This window comes from Ciconia boyciana, chromosome 13 (assembly GCF_034638445.1).
Source record: "Ciconia boyciana chromosome 13, ASM3463844v1, whole genome shotgun sequence".
NCBI classification, from domain to species: Eukaryota; Metazoa; Chordata; class Aves; order Ciconiiformes; family Ciconiidae; genus Ciconia; species Ciconia boyciana.
This window is the reverse complement of record NC_132946.1, coordinates 4,969,016-4,984,543: the sequence shown is the minus strand read 5'-3', so window position 1 is coordinate 4,984,543 and position 15,528 is coordinate 4,969,016. Positions and strand designations below refer to the sequence as shown.

At 42.1% G+C, this 15,528-nt stretch overlaps 1 protein-coding gene across 4 annotated transcripts in view; it reads left to right on the top strand.

Moving 5' to 3' along the window:
- Positions 1-15,528, top strand: part of SDK1 (sidekick cell adhesion molecule 1) — a 427,429-nt gene that overhangs the window by 368,267 nt on the left and 43,634 nt on the right. For 3 of the 4 annotated variants that reach the window (XM_072878276.1, XM_072878277.1, XM_072878279.1), the window contains 4 exons: positions 968-1,038; positions 5,947-6,082; positions 7,997-8,056; positions 10,089-10,190. In XM_072878276.1, coding sequence (XP_072734377.1) covers positions 968-1,038; positions 5,947-6,082; positions 7,997-8,056; positions 10,089-10,190 — 369 coding nt within the window. The remainder of the gene's footprint in view (positions 1-967; positions 1,039-5,946; positions 6,083-7,996; positions 8,057-10,088; positions 10,191-15,528) is intronic. The other variant, XM_072878278.1, reaches the window with a different exon arrangement.

Here is a 15,528-nt window from a genome sequence, read left to right as displayed (position 1 = left end):
GTTTAAAGAATGTGATCTTGAAACCAGAAAAAGAGAGGAAGGAGCTCAGGAGTATCCTAAGTTAAACAAGAACCCATGTAATACTTGAATAATGTGCCCAGCAGCCTTTTAAAGACATCCTGACTCTCCACCTTCCTGAACAGTGGCTGCTGTATTGGTGCAGGCTGTAACAGGTACTAATGAGGCAGCACTGGCTCGCTGTTTTGGAATTTAAATTTTTATTTTCAATTCTCTTTGAATTTAGCTGCAGTGAATCCGGATTTGTGCTTGGCCTCCTCACAATACAGCGGGGAAACACTGTGAAAGCTTCTCACCTCCTTAACAAACTGAACATTTATTCTGCTGAGCAAACCTGGTGCTGCCACTAGAGCATTGCACTGTGGAGGGCTGTCAGCTCCTGATAAGCCTTCCCTTCTTCGTATTTGAGCTGCTAAAGTGTGTGTGTGTGTGTGTGTATGTTATAGACCATGGGCACAGGAGTGGGTTAACCCGTGGTAAATCAAGCTACCCTAAATAAAATAATCTGTGAATATGTGACACAGACTCCTAAAAACAAGGTGGGCTTGCCCCAACTCGGGTGGCAAAAATATAATGGCAAATTTGGGAGCAGTTTGCTCACACTTTCAAGCACACAAGCAGGTGGTTTAACTTCCTTTCAAATGCGTATCCAGTTGTGTTTGAGCGGCTGGCACACTGCAGCTTCCTCCAGATTTTATGCCCTCAGCTTTTCTCTTCTTCCCGCTCAAGTTCCCGAGGCCACAGATAGAGCAAGGGGATGTGCGGGAAGTGGTTGGCTTCTGCCTGGATCGCAATACTCATATCCACCGCATCGCTTTTGAGACCCACCACGTAGTAGCTGGGATAGAAGATTTTCTTCAGCAGTGAAGAAAGAGAATCTGATGAATAAAAGCTGCCCGTTTTCCACCCTGTTGCTATAACTGCTTTGGTTACCTTTTTTCTTTTTTAGTTCCAGGTGAACCACCCAGTTCTGTGTTAGTAACTCCCCACACGACTTCATCTGTCCTTGTGCAGTGGCAGGTAGGTAAAATGAAAAATTCTGATGTTTCTGGAACAGTTTTTTGGTTGCTTTGACTTGTTGACCTTAATGGTACATTGCAAGGGACATCTCCCTGAGCTGGAAGTATTGTAGTAAAGTTGAAGGACAGCAGCTACTTCCTTATTTTCCTGATCTAGGCATATATTTTAGTGATGGATGGAAATTTCTGGCAGTTGCTTTTACTTTGTGCCCCATGAGGGAAAGCTTGGGAGGTAAAGGAGTTTCTGTAGCGATGCCCAAGACCATTACTTGAACAGATCCTCCTGTCCTTTCATCAATATCAATAGACGCGCATCTTTACATTGAAAACGTTCACCAGAGTGCGGCACTGGTAAAGATCAGGTAAATCAAAAGCTCGCTTTCGTTCGCATCGCGTACTGCCTCCTTCAGCTGCTGAAATAATCCGAAGCCTATGCTGTGCCCGAGATCCTGTTCATACCTTTGAGGAACTCCACATGCTCTTGTGGCTCTTTGAGGGCTAAAAATTGAGATTTCTTCAGAGAAAAGAAAGGAAATTTGAGCTCTCCGTAATATCTCCGAGTTGGATGTGAAAGTATTTGTGCCAAGTCTGCATTTTATATAGGCATTTCCTCTGCCTTCCTTTATCTTTCAATACTGGCCTCCTGGGAGATGCTGGAACATTTTGTGACCCAGTGCCTGAGGCTTCTTTTTGCAGCGCGAGCATTAGCAGAGGGAACCCAGTGGGGTACTGCACGTTATCCATAACCTATCCTGGAAAGCCTCTGCCCACCCTGCTCCTGCGACAGTGTCCCACACACATAATAAGGATAACTTTGGACAGATTGCATTATAGTGAAAAATGTACATATGCGTTTACAGTACAGATGGGGCTCCTTGCATTTTTGGAAAAAAATATATGTATGAGGGTCTGTTTATTGCTATGCACCAGCACTTTAGAAATATGCCTGGCTGTACTGCTGGCTTGCTGGCCCAAGTTCACACAGCATAATACTGAGCAATATCATTGCTTACAGCATGTTGAACAAATAGAAGACATGTTGAACAGTTTTACCAAAGGAATTATGGAGAGATGTAAATCTACCACCCCACCTACAAATAAAGCCCCCAGTGAAGAAAAAAAGGTATACAAAGAGAGGACAAAGAGGATGTGAGGCATGATGTACCGCATAAATAAACATTCCCCCAATTGACTGATTATCGGTGTGTAGTTAATGTGAAATAGGTGGTTGTTTAGGTAATTGGATGCTTTTTATTTCATGAAAATGAAATAGGCTTGTTGTGCCAGAGCCATCTCAAGGGAGTTGTGGGCGATTATATGTCATTACTACATGTATATTAATAGGTCCTGGTAATTCAGCCGTACAATATTTTTCAAATAAACAAAAATCTTCAAGTCCCACAATAGCCTCCAATTAAGAGGAAGTTTCACAGCAGTGTCTAAGAAATAATGTAAACTGAAAACAGCAGTCAAGCTAAACGGGAGAGTAAATTTCCAAGCAAAGCTAAATTTTTAACTTTGAGCTGTGTTAATAATTCACAAAACAAACTCTAGATGCACTATCTGTGCTTTCAGCTGCTTGGTCCAATCAGTCCATTATTTCTAAATTTAAAGTAGGAAGAAAATAAGTAATTTCCATGGAGGTCTGTAGTATCAATAATGCAAGGTTATTTCAAATGTTCGGGAGGATGTTACAGTTAACATCAGGATCATGTACTATTCTGCTTCTACCTTAGAGATAACAATTATTCAAACTTACATTTTAGTCTTTTTTTATTATTATTTTTAAACAGCACAAAAATGTTTCTCTTACTTCTGTACAACATTACGGGCTGCCACTCATAATCATTTTACCTATTTCAGCAGATCCCTCAGGCCTTCCTGCAAAATCCTAAATAATCCATTACATCAAAAGCAGAGTTTTGTCCATGAAAGACAGATAGGAAGGGGAAGACCTGACCTTTTAGCAGAGTACCCTTTTCAGGAAAGAATCATCATTTCCATGGCAAGGAGAAAGACAGTTTTCAAGCCATTTATTTTCTGAGCTTCCCTGTCCTAAATTTAAAGGAAGGAAAAAATGGAGAATCACATGAAAATGTAAGAAAACAATGCGTGCTGTCAACAAATCAGTGTTGTACCACAATGAGGAGTTAAGCTTTATCTGTTAGGCAGTTATATGGCAGAGCAGGGAGTAACAGTCTCTTTCTCAGCTTCAGCAGTGTTTTCCTTTTAAGATTCTGTAGGATATTCCACCTCAACTTTTTTTTTTAATTAAAAAAAGAATTATTAATAGTTTAAATAGGAAAAGGCATTGAATCTTTCCAAGAGCACCTTCCTTCTATGTAATAAGTAACTGAAATACAAATCTATGTAGTGTTCAAAGTATTTTTTTCATTGTGTGAAGTTTATTTCCATGCTGGGTAGGCTTTGTTTTCTTGAAGCCTCTCTCCTCCTTTGTGGTGATGCACTCAAGATGTGTCTTGGTGGGACAGTGCCTCCCTTCGCTGTGTCTCTGGAGAAGGCAGTCCTCCTGCTTTGCGTTGTGACTCCTCCCTGCCAGGACAGAGGGAGGCAAGGACACTGCCATGCTGCGGAGCCCTTCTCTGCTAGGGCAACATCAGAGCTAAAGCAAGTTCAGTATAATACAGAAAACAAAAGAGGAAAGTCAGAAGATTAGAAAAGAAAAAAAAAAAGATCACGATAGATATACAAGTAATTGCCAGGAAACCATATCTCATCTTCTCCACCTTGTGGAGAACTTTTCAGCTGGTCCATGAGCGACCATGTCATTGCTCATAGAGAAGGCTGTCACTTTGGTCTGTTTGCTCAGTCCCTTGAGCAAGGGGCTCAGTCTGAGACTAGGAAAGGCTGTTGTACAAGAGGTTGATTTATTTGCCTTGTAAAATGGAGTCTGAGAGGGAATGTGATTGCCCTTTTTAAAATACATCACGGGAGTAAACACCCCATAGGGAGAAGAACAATTTAACCCAAAAGCCAATGTTAGCACAGGAACAAATGGTTATAAACTAGCTATGAATTATTTAGATTAGAAATGAAATGAAGGTTTCTAACCACCCAAGTAGTGAGGCTTGGAAGAGCTTTCCAATAGGAATACTGGGAAGCAGAAAAATCAGCTTGTTTTCTGGTGGAGGTTGCTCTGTTTGTGAAAAAGACTTTAAGAAGCTGATTTTCTGCAGTCTTGAGGGCCTAGTCCTGAGGATTCTTGAGGTTCCTCACAATCCTCTATTCCTAGATCATTCTGTAATGCAGATGCTAAATAATAGTGAAATATGGTCAGAGCTTCTCCAAAGGATGGAGCACAATAATGAGCATGAAACAGTGATGAATGAGGTTCTCCAACCATGCAGAGATCTTGCTGTACAGCAAGATCTTGGGACTATTTGGATTGCTTTCAGCAGGCTCTGGGCAGGACAACTGCAAAAGAAGGCAGCTTCTTGCAGGAGCAGTTTCTGCTCCTTTTCCTGGTAGCTGCGTAGCTTTCTTATACTCTGGTTCACATAATTTTCTTTTTTGGTTTCCATAAACTGCAATCTTTCTACTTAATTCCTTCAGCCCTCACCCAAAGCAAAGTCCTTTGCACTGAGACCAGACAGCCCTCACTCTTCTCTTGCCATCATAATGAAGTAATGGAAAATTCTTGTCATTTCTGGAAGCAGAATGCTAGGTTATTACCAAATATCTTCCTCCTTTCCTGTAAAAAGATTCTTACTTGCTTCATTAAAATTACATGTGGTATTACCTTCTATTGTGACAGCGTTTCGCAGCAGTGGTTAATTTTTCCACAATGGACAGAAGGTTTTCCTTAGTAAAGTTCTCAAGACTGCTAGAGATCTTTCTGGATTAAAGGCAAGATCATCATTAAAATCCTTTTCATTTACACTTTCAGCCCCTTAAATTTCAGTACAAGAATCTTTAGAAGATAAATGGCTCAGGGCATCTTTTCTTCTCTGCAGTTCTTAGCCTGTATTAGACTCATGAAAGTAATTTTTTTCACAAACATGAAGAATCCCTTTGCTTATCTCTATTTAAGCAAGCCATTCAGACAAAAATCTCCTTTTCAATGTACTGGCTGTATATCTGTATCTGAAAGAAGATGTGAGGGGCTGCTGAAGAAGCCTTGCTGAGGTACGATGTCTTTGAGGATCTTCCAGCACGTTGCAGAAGAAAAAAAAACCTCATATCTGAGTCAGCCCAATGGCCATACATAACATAGTGCTCCAAGCTGTTCTGGAGGAGACCTGGGTTTGCCTGTGGGACTGGGCCTATGCAACACACCAGAGTCCATCGTACTGTGACTCCTCTTTAAATGCCTCTCTGGGGCTATTAGACCTATTTTCATCTTCCTAATTAAAGCCAGAATACACCAATTTTTTGTTATTTTCTTATCAGTCTTTCAGTAAAATAATGCCAAAGGAAGAATGTTCTATGAACAGTCCCCAAGGAATATAGCCACTAAAGAAATTCTGTCTTCAACAAAATAATTTATTTCTTTTCATCTCGGAAGAAGTGAAATACTGTTTTGCTGTTCCACTGTGGATGGCCAGCAACATGCATTTTCAGGGGCATGCTTATTTATATTCTTTATCACACACAAGTTTCTGTGGACCAAGAAGGAAAGGAGCTTAGCTCTTAGTGTAGTGCATCAGGTGTCAATTTTTAAGTAAAGAAATTTTGCAATTGTCACAGCTGAGTGAAAGCATCAAAGTCGCCTTTATCTTGTGTTTTTCAAATTGCACAGCCTTTGACCCTGTGTATTATTAATGGCTATATTCACCAGAGAACGCTGCGTCCCTTCGCACAGGACCGGTGTCAGCCACTGCCCGTTGTGACAGATATTTGTTGCAATGCATGTCCTAACAAGCTTGTTCTTAATGTGAATGTTTTTCAGCCACCCAAAGTTGAGAGTCTGAACGGCTTGCTGTTGGGATACCGGATCTACTATCGGGAGCTGGATTATGACACTGGATCTGGAACAGAATCCAAAACCATCCAGAACCCTTCAGCTTTAAGAGCAGAGCTCACACGTAAGCCTGTGTTTTGGACCCTATAATATCCCAGAATGGTAATCTGTTGTTATACCAGACACTGTGTGCCCTCTTGCCCCATGGAAATAACACACAATTGTGTCTAAGAGTGCTGGGGATAATTTCGCTTTTACACAATCAGGGTGAAGTTGCTGAAAAATACTAATAACTCTGATCAGCATTGCTTGTAATGGTGCACTCCAATCTGTGCCAGCATATTTGAATTGATGTTCTGTCCCCCATGTATCCTCTGATTTCCTGCTTTCTGCTACCTCCATTTCATGATTACCTTGGTATACTTTGTTCTGCCATCAGACAAAAAAGAGAGGGACTTTATTTTCCTCAGCTGGGAATCTTTTTCTTTCTGGCTATTTTTTAATAGTTTTTGTAATTGACATTTTGTTTTTCTTTTTGCAGTATAAGAAAACAGCTGAGGACAAATTTTAAACAGAATTTTTATAATTTCAAAGTGCTTGTGCCCATTTTGGAAGGAAATAGTAAAAATGAGCAAGAATTTTAAGGTGCGTTCTTGCCATGTTAGTCACTGGGGTTTTTGGCTCACATGGAAAGAAGGTGGAAAGCGAGAAGAATAATAGAAAAATGAAAAGGATTTTTAGACAAAGGCTAGAAAGGAAATCAGAGGGAAGAATAGGCAGAATAAGATGATGGGAGGCAAAGATGTGAGCACTCGGTAGCCTGACAGATATGGTCCAGCAATGAGATGTGCTCACAGAGGGACCAGCTTTTGTCCTGTTTGATGTCAGTGGCATATTCAGAATAAGATAATACTCACTCTAAGAGCAGCAGACTAGGGTTGAGTGAGACTATTTTAATATCTTACATCATCTTCCATGTTTCCCACAACCCAAAAGAGTGGTTTCTACAAAAGCAAGAGTGATTTTTGTGGGGGTGTGGAAAAATGGTTGCTTTAAATATAACGTAAGCACCTAGCTCTGACCTCACCTATATGGCCAGTGCTGAATGAGACTTCTCAGGCTGTACAGAGTTTTAACCAGGACAGAGTAAGAGATGTAAAGCTCCTATAGGTGTAGGTATGCACAAGCAGTTTTTTCCGGACAAAAGCTGAATGACTGACTCTGTATATTATCATGAAATGATAATATACTAGAGGCTTTGGATGCTCTCTAGTCTCACAAGCCAGGGAGCTTGTGAGACCAACTGGTTTCCTCTCTTCCCTCTTCTTGGCTGGCCCTGCAGCTATGTTCCTAATAGCTGTAGAGTAGAAAAAAACGTGCTGTACCTCTCCAGGGAGTCAAGAGAGAGAGAAAGGGGTGGAGACAAGTGTATTTTAAGAGAAATTTCCCTCTTTCTCCTCATAATGTGACAATTCTCACCTTAGTACACCTCTGCTCCTCACTGACCTATGGTTTGCACAGCTTAGCATATTATTGCGATTCGCTCACAGCAGGAATATTGAATTCTATAAGTGAAACTGTGGGAAATCTAACACACATTTAAAGAAACGGGTCCTGTCCTATTGTAAGTGTTTGCTCTCTGTGGCCCGTGTTCCAGGTCTTTACCCTGCAGCTCTTCAGGTTTTGAATTTTGCATGTTGAGAAATAAGGATATAATACAGTGGTGGGAGTTTTCCCCCTAGAAATTGTTTCCTTTTTACTCATTTGTTTTATTTAGTCTAGGAGTCAGAACATTTCTGTGTTGTATATTTGTGAGATTCTCTGTTTGAGGAGGAAATGAAACAGCCCCGTGTGAGTGAGATGCCTTTGATGTGTTACAAGAGAGTGATGTGATTTTATTGCCCTTCAAGGTACAGTCCTAAAGCTCAAACTGTGTATGTGTGTGCTGCATCATTTGCCTCCGTCTCTGCTGTACATCATTTGCAATAACTATTTCCTTGCACTGTAACAAGCTTTCTGCTTTGCTTACCCTGAATAGCCCAAAGCAGCTTCAAGACAGTGAACAGCAGCTCTGCATTAACGACGTATGAATTAACACGTAAGTGCACATTGCCTTTAGATGAGACTCTTTGTAATGGTTCAAACGAAACTATAGGCAAACTCCTATGGTTCTCCTCAGTGGATCTAGCAGAAATCAACACAGATTAATGATTCTGCTTTCTCGAGTTTCTTTTTCTTTAAGCCTTTGCTTTCGCTACATCAAGAGACATTGATGATGCAAGTAGGTAGCTGTTGTAAAAATGTGGCTGCTGGGAAGGCAAAACATTATTGACTGTAACAACCCAGTATTGCTGATGCTAAATGAATTTTGATTCGCTTGCTACATATTTTGCAGTCCATCTGAGTTTAGCTGTATCACATCATTAGTCCTGTGATTCAAGCATTGCGATGCTCAGGCATTCCATGGAGTAGGGGGCCAGTTTAGAGAGGGCCCAATAAATTTATGTGCATCTCCAGAGGTGTTTTCAATTGGAAATGAATAAAATAGCATTCGACAGAGTTAAAAGGCAAGTTGCTTTGTGGTGATGATGGTTCACTAGATAGGTTTTGCCCAAGGCTTTTGAGTCACAGATTGTGATGGGCTAAAAAAAAAATGAAGCCCTATCCCCACTGAAACTTGCATGCATGAACTCTCATGTGTTCCATTTTCTTCCACATCCAGTTAACACTAAAATCCCCCTTGTGGCTTTTCATGGCAGCAATGAAAGTTTCCCTGTACAAGCTGCCCAGTACTATATCCTATACGTCTTCCTATTTTTTCTTTGTTTGTTTACGAACTTAGCATCATGATTGCTGATTTGCCTGCTACATGTTTTGCTGTGCACCTGAGTTTAGTGGTATCACGTCAAAAAGTTAGTGATGTATCAGCCATCACTCCCAGTATACCTGAGACCAGGGAACGATGCTGGACTCTGAGTCAGATATAGGAGCACAACGCTTGTAAACATTTCCATGAAACTGAAATTAGATGAACCTGTATGATTAGTAGATGAACCTGTATGATTAGACATTGGACCTTACCAAACCGATGGCATACTGTCAGCCACAGAGTTAAGTTATCTATGTGATTCATAGATAGCAGAGAATATTATTGGCAAAGGGAGAAATTTGGACCCCTGGCCATGCGTGTCTTAATCACTTCAGTGCTCATTTAAATACAGCAATTTACATTATTGATCACTGTCTTGCTCTAATTTCACTGCTAAGTATTTTAGATGATAAATATTTCTGTTAGGATCAATTCTTTCATCCTGAAAATGCAAAATCTGAAATGAAACTGCTCAGGCGCTGCCTCCCCTAATGACGTTGACATGATTCTACTCCACCCTTGTTTGCGCCTACTAATTACCCTCATACAATTGGGTTTTTCTAGATTTTTTTCACACTGCTCTTGCTTTCCTACCTCATCTTTCAGAGTAGTTTCTATACGTCAGCAAAGAAATTGGTTGCCTGGTGGCCAAATGGAGTCCAGACTTCAAATTCTCCTTTCTCTTTGTGATTGATGTTCCTGCTGTGGTCACTTTGAAGGAGAAAGATACCCATGCGGTACTTCAAATGGGACTCCAGCTTCCCCGCTGCAGGTCTTCTTCTGCACCCTGCTTCGGCAGTGACGTTCTTGAGCAGTGCAGTTGCTAAATGACTCCCCGGATGAAAGTCCCTAGGATTAGGCAAAGGCTTGAGGACGTGTTCTTCCCTACCAGTAGAGATCAAAAGGAGCCCATATATATTGAACATTCAAAGCAAAGTCCTGCCTTTTTCTGTCTTTAAGAAAGACCTAGAGATGTTCCTCTAGCTAGTTACCCATCAGGAATGAGTCCTCTTACTGGAGCAACACTGTGAGGAAACGCTGGAAAATCCAGCCATTTCATTGCAAAGATCTTTCATAATTATGCAAATCCCACTGTGATGTGTGAATTAAGGAAGGATGGAAGTAGAGATTGCACTAATTGTACTGTTTAATGCTGTATTTTGCGAGAGAGAAGCCTGGTGATAAAGAGGTGATGGAGTCTAAAAAATACCTGTAATACAGTACAAATTATTACCTATACTATAATATTTTACTTTTTCAGAGTTGAAGAAATACAAGAGATATGAAGTACTAATGACAGCATATAATGTAATTGGTGAGAGCCCTACCAGCACACCAGTGGAAGTGTTTGTGGGCGAAGCAGGTAGGTAAAAGGAAAATGAGTTGATTTTTTTTTTTTTAAGTACTGACATGTTTTAATATTCTCCAGATAATATTTAATATTTGTCAGGAAATGAATGATCTGAAAAATTCGCTGGTCACAATCACTAACAGTTTTTTGGAGTATCCTGTTCTGGAATAGGTTGGCACTGACAGTTTCTTGCCACTTGAAAGCCAGTTGGCCTACACGAATAAGGGAGAAAGGGCATTTGAAAGAAAGAAGAGAAAATATTTTTTGGAGTTGCAGGAGGATGACTGTTCATACCAAATTAGCTTGAGGGAAAAATTGACTCAAGTTAAAAAAGTGAAAAGTGGAGCACAGGAAAGCCACAAGGGAAAAGAAACAAAACTACAAAACAAGGGAGACTTGGAAAGCTGGTTCTTTTATTTTATAGGTCTCTGTGTAGAGACGTTGCCTGTGCACCACCCCTCGCTGTATTTTTATGCTCCTGAAGTCAAGGAGACATTGTGTCCAGTTTAATGCTAGCTTTGGAGGCACAGATGGTGATTACTCTCAGGAACACGCAGACCCTATACCTGCATCCAGGCTCTACTTACTATGGGTCTAGTGAATGAATCCAGGCTGTATGTATGAATTGTAACTTGCTGATCATTTTCAAATCCTGCCATTGGAAGGCTGGGGGTGGAAATCAGGGTGAGACAGTTAACTAGAGACTTCTTTGAATGCTTTGTGAAAGAGGTGATTTTGCAGAGCCCAGATAACCCACAGCTGAGTCTGTTCTTCTCAGTAACTCTAGCTGGGAAGCGCGGGACTGGAATAGCTGATGTCTTCCTCACAGCCAGGACGGTGGTGCCGTATTTATGGTGACCCCAGCTGGAGAGAGGCTGGTGCCGAAATCTTTCTTAGTTACGGTATCAATTTCTGCAGCAGCATCTTTTGAAGCTTAGAACAAGAATAGGCGACACGCACTCTCCTGTTGTTCAGTCTGCCGCCGTGAATGAATCTGATTACACTTTTGTTCTACTGTCTCAAGGCTAGGATGTAGAAGCTATCAAACCCAGCACTAATTCGTTTTATTATTATTCATTAAATATTCTATTGCTCAAAACTAAGCAAAGCACATTTTTTTAAACTACTGCACATTTTTTTAAACTCTACTTAACCTTTTCATTTCAAATATGGTGTAACATTCACTATCTTTCTCTGAAAACATCATAAATTAATCAGAGCAGCATGGTTCTGGAGCGACAGCTGGCAATATTTACATTTTTTTCTAGTTTGCTGCTGCTCCAACTTCTGCAACTGCAGCAAAGAAAGCCCCAAGTGGAGCCAACTGTATCTGGCTTCAAAATACATTTTTGTTTCAGAGCTAAATATCTCACTGCTGCAAATGGAGCCAGCACATGCATTTATACACATGTACACAGCACAGAAAATCAGCTGGGGAAAACAAGGAAATGCTGTTATATCATGTCTTTTAATCCCATAGTCCAGGTCTTCCTTATCATAACTCAGACAGGGAACAGGGCAATGGAAGGAGCCAAACTTGGGAGGAAACTGAGATATCCGGGAGACCTTCTTGCACAGACAGGGCTCGTATATCTGAAGTCGTAGCGTGACTCAGATGGTTTTTCAGAGATACTGGATTTACCTCTGGTTAGGGACAATCCAGGTTCATGCGGTAGAAATGATGAATGTAGGATCTTCCTGCCGATTTTCACTCTTGTTGTGTGAAGTTATTATGCTTTGTTATATAACTGCCTCTTCCACCTCTAGAACTGGCTGTGATTTATACTGTGAGTAAAGTGATTGGAGCTGGTATTGCAATTTAAGTTTTAAATTGATTTGTGACACCTTTGAGTTAAAGCGTGCTGTGGAAATACAAGTTTTTGTTGTTATTGTTTGCTTGATGTTCTTACCCATGGTAAAGGCAGTTAAGCAGCAAGCTGGAAAAAATGGGTCTGCTTAGGTTCAGCAATGGGGCATCCATGTTAAAAATAGAGAAAACCTTCCCAATAAACAACAAGTGCTGACAACATAGGCATAGCACTGAACACAAAATGACTGAAGGGGACTAGTCCCTGGTTTGAAGGCCCCAGATAACTTCTGTCTCAGTACCATTAAACGGTGCTTCATTCTGCCATAAGGGTTGCAGTAATTCCGGTAGGTGCAAGAACATTCCTCTCTTGGTTGTAAAAAGGAATATACAGCACATGCCTTCGGGGAAATATGCTGGGTTTGGGCCAGTTCAGTGAAAATACCCGATTCTGTGCTGTCCTGGTGTGTGTTTCATATAGCGTGGGGCACCTGGAAATAATACTGACGGTTGATGTGCTGCTCAGCTTCTACTGCTGGTGCAGCAGACGAGCGATGCAGAAGGAGTGTCTGTAATTCCTTCCTTCCCTCTTGTGCTCTCCCCTGTTAGATTTGAAGATTTTCCTGTCATCGTATCTGGATTTTTACAATAGAAGCTCAAATAGGCAATGGAGCCCCTTGACAAACTTGAAAAAGAATGCCATTAAAACCAACCTTCTGACAGTTTCACCAATCAAACAAGTAAAAAGCACCCAAATGGGGAGTTTCTCTTGAGCTCTGGCATGCCGTTGAGCTGTACCCCAGCCAACAGCCTCCTCGGGCAGCCCAAGCGCTCGGGTTAGGTCTGACTGATGGGCAGGGGGAAATTCTGGGAGAGAACAACCTGCTTGTAGGCAACGGGCCAGACATGAGTAACAGACCTCCGTATCCTGACTTGCCTGGTGAATAAGGGAGCTGGACACAAGTGTTTTGGGGTTTTGGGGTTTTTTTTGTTTTGGTTTTTTTTTGTTGTTTTTTTTTGCTACAGGTAGAGCAAAACCTTTTTCTTGTTACAGTAGCCCATAAGATCAAAGCCCCAGCAAAGGCTGTGTTTTGAGTTCTACCTGGATGTTTGCAAAACTCACTGATGTGAAGAGCAATTCTTCTTTGTGCCAGGAGAGCGGTCTGGGAGTCCTTGCGCTCGGTGCAGCCGGGAAGGATGCGCTGCCTGTTCAGCCTGAGGAGAGCCAGTGTCCTTCCCCACCTGCCTCAAGCATCTGGATCCCGCTCCTCCACGGACCAGAAGCTCCTCATAACGTTGCCTTTTTAGAGCTGGCTGCAACTCTGCCCTGCTCATTAGAGAAGCATGTGCATCTCCCGACAAATGACAGAAAAATTGAAAGCCACCACTTGCAGAAATTAGGAAGGGAGTCGCAGCCCCTTCGGCAAGCCCCCTTCTCGCCTTGTTAATTCATTTAACAGTTCAGCTGTCAGGGATGCCAGCTTTGATTGGGAAGGCAGTGAGTGTTCAGTGGGTGGTGATATTCATCCCAGCCCTAAATGCAGCTGCTACCAGAGGTGCTGTTCTTCTCGACTGAAATTAAGACTCTGTTAGAGCAGCCACTATATCAAGAGCATTATTCTACCAGGTCGCTGTCACTATCTGATTGCGTGGTGGGCTCTGGAGTTCAGGAGACTCCACTACCTGCATTTTAATTAAACAGAAATCACAGGTTTGGGGCAGGCGTGGTTCAACTAATTTGGGAAGGTGAATAAAATGGAAGGCAGCAATACAAATCCGGTGCTAATGAGCCTGCAGCCTCCAGTGCTTCTCCCATATACTGCAAAGCTGTTCTGGATGAAAAATAATGGAATTTATAATTTCTTCCAGCAGCTGCTGCTGGAGGAGAGCGTATGTGCGGAGAGGAGGTAGCAGAAGGAGTGAAGTGCACCGAGAGACACTAGCCTTGAAACAGGTTCTAAATCCACTTGTGTAAAGAGGGGAGTGATGTGTGTCGTTATAACTGATGGTGACATTGGTGACCTTCAGAATTCACAAGAACTGATGAGGCTGGTTTGTTGTTGTTGTTCTTTTTAATAATGGTCTCTGAGAGCTGGTTCTGCAATGGGAAAGGGAAGGAGTAAAAAGAGCTGGAAGACAGAGCCTTCTTAGAAGTCCTCCATTGAAATGCCACCTTGGTTGCTAGCATCATCTTTCAGAAAAGCAGGTTTCCCGGTCATCTCACTTTCTTCAAAGTGAAACTGTAGCTTAGAAAGGAATGGGAGTGGGACAGGGGGACGACTGCTTCTTACCTCTCTTTTCTTACCATCTTCAAAAATTTGAGTTTACCTCTTGGTACAAAGCTTGCAGATGCCAAAGCAAATTTCCCACTGTTATCTGCAATTATTTTCCTCTGCCCTCCTGTCTGTGGCTCCACAGGTGTTCCTGGAGTTCCCAAACTGTATTTTGTCCACCTGTAGCTGACACACGGAGGGAAGCTCTGCTCTGCCGGTAACTCAGAGCTGCCTGGCCATCCCCAGCATTTTACAGGCAAGGAGTAGAAACCATCTGGAAAGCTCCGAGACCAAAAATAGTGATTTAGGTTTGGGAAAGAGAAGGCAAAATACAGAGAAGAAGCCATGCTAAGGAGAAAGAAGCCTGATAAAGAAGCAAAGACTTGACTCCAGGCACCTGGCTCCCCACTATAAGCTGCTTCTAGCAAAGAGCTCTTGTCCCTTCTTACCTGGTTATCTGTGTCCGGGCAATGTCCTTTTGTCTCTCGCGCTAATGCCAGAGAAGGTTGTCAGAACAAGGCTGCTTTGTCCTTGAGTGTTTTCATCTGTTTCTGCAGGCCTCACTCTTTTCACGTGTTCATACAAAATACCCTACGTGGTGTCACCTCCCCATCGTAGGTCGCTTTCCGGAGAAGGCAGTCCCTCAGCATTACCTTGGGCCCCCTTTCTCTTATAGCACAGAAGCTTGATCTCCTTCCCTGCCCCGAATGTAGCTGAGAAGATGCTGTGCAGGGAAGTCCCCTGTGCCTCCTTGTTAACAGCCTATAAGAGGAATGACAACATTTCAACGCATTAGAGCTGGCAGCTTCAATCAGTCTGCTGTGGCCCCCTTGGCTGTTTTCTCCTATCTGTTTGGGACACGTGGGCCATGTCTCTTGGTGACTGACTGTGCATATGCAGATAGGAAGCGTGTTGCTGCTGGCACAGCTGGGTGGGCATTTCCATCCCAGACGCCACTGGAGGAGGGAAAAGAAGGATTATCGTGGCCATTTCACATTGCAGTAGTCTAAAACCTGTCAGCCTAGGGACAGTATCTTCCCCTGATAAACAAAAGGGAATGGAGGGAAGCTCCTGGAAAGTAATACAATAAATAAGTTATTGGTTTCACTTGCTCAAAGTTTAAACAAAGGGGTTGACCTTCCTTGGCACTTTAAAAGCACCAAGCCTTTGAAATGGTAAGGTATTGCCTTTTAATTGTTGACACTTCTGAACATCAGCAAAAGGCTGCTTTTGGGGTATGGCAGGGTGTTTGAAACATTGATTTTCCTTT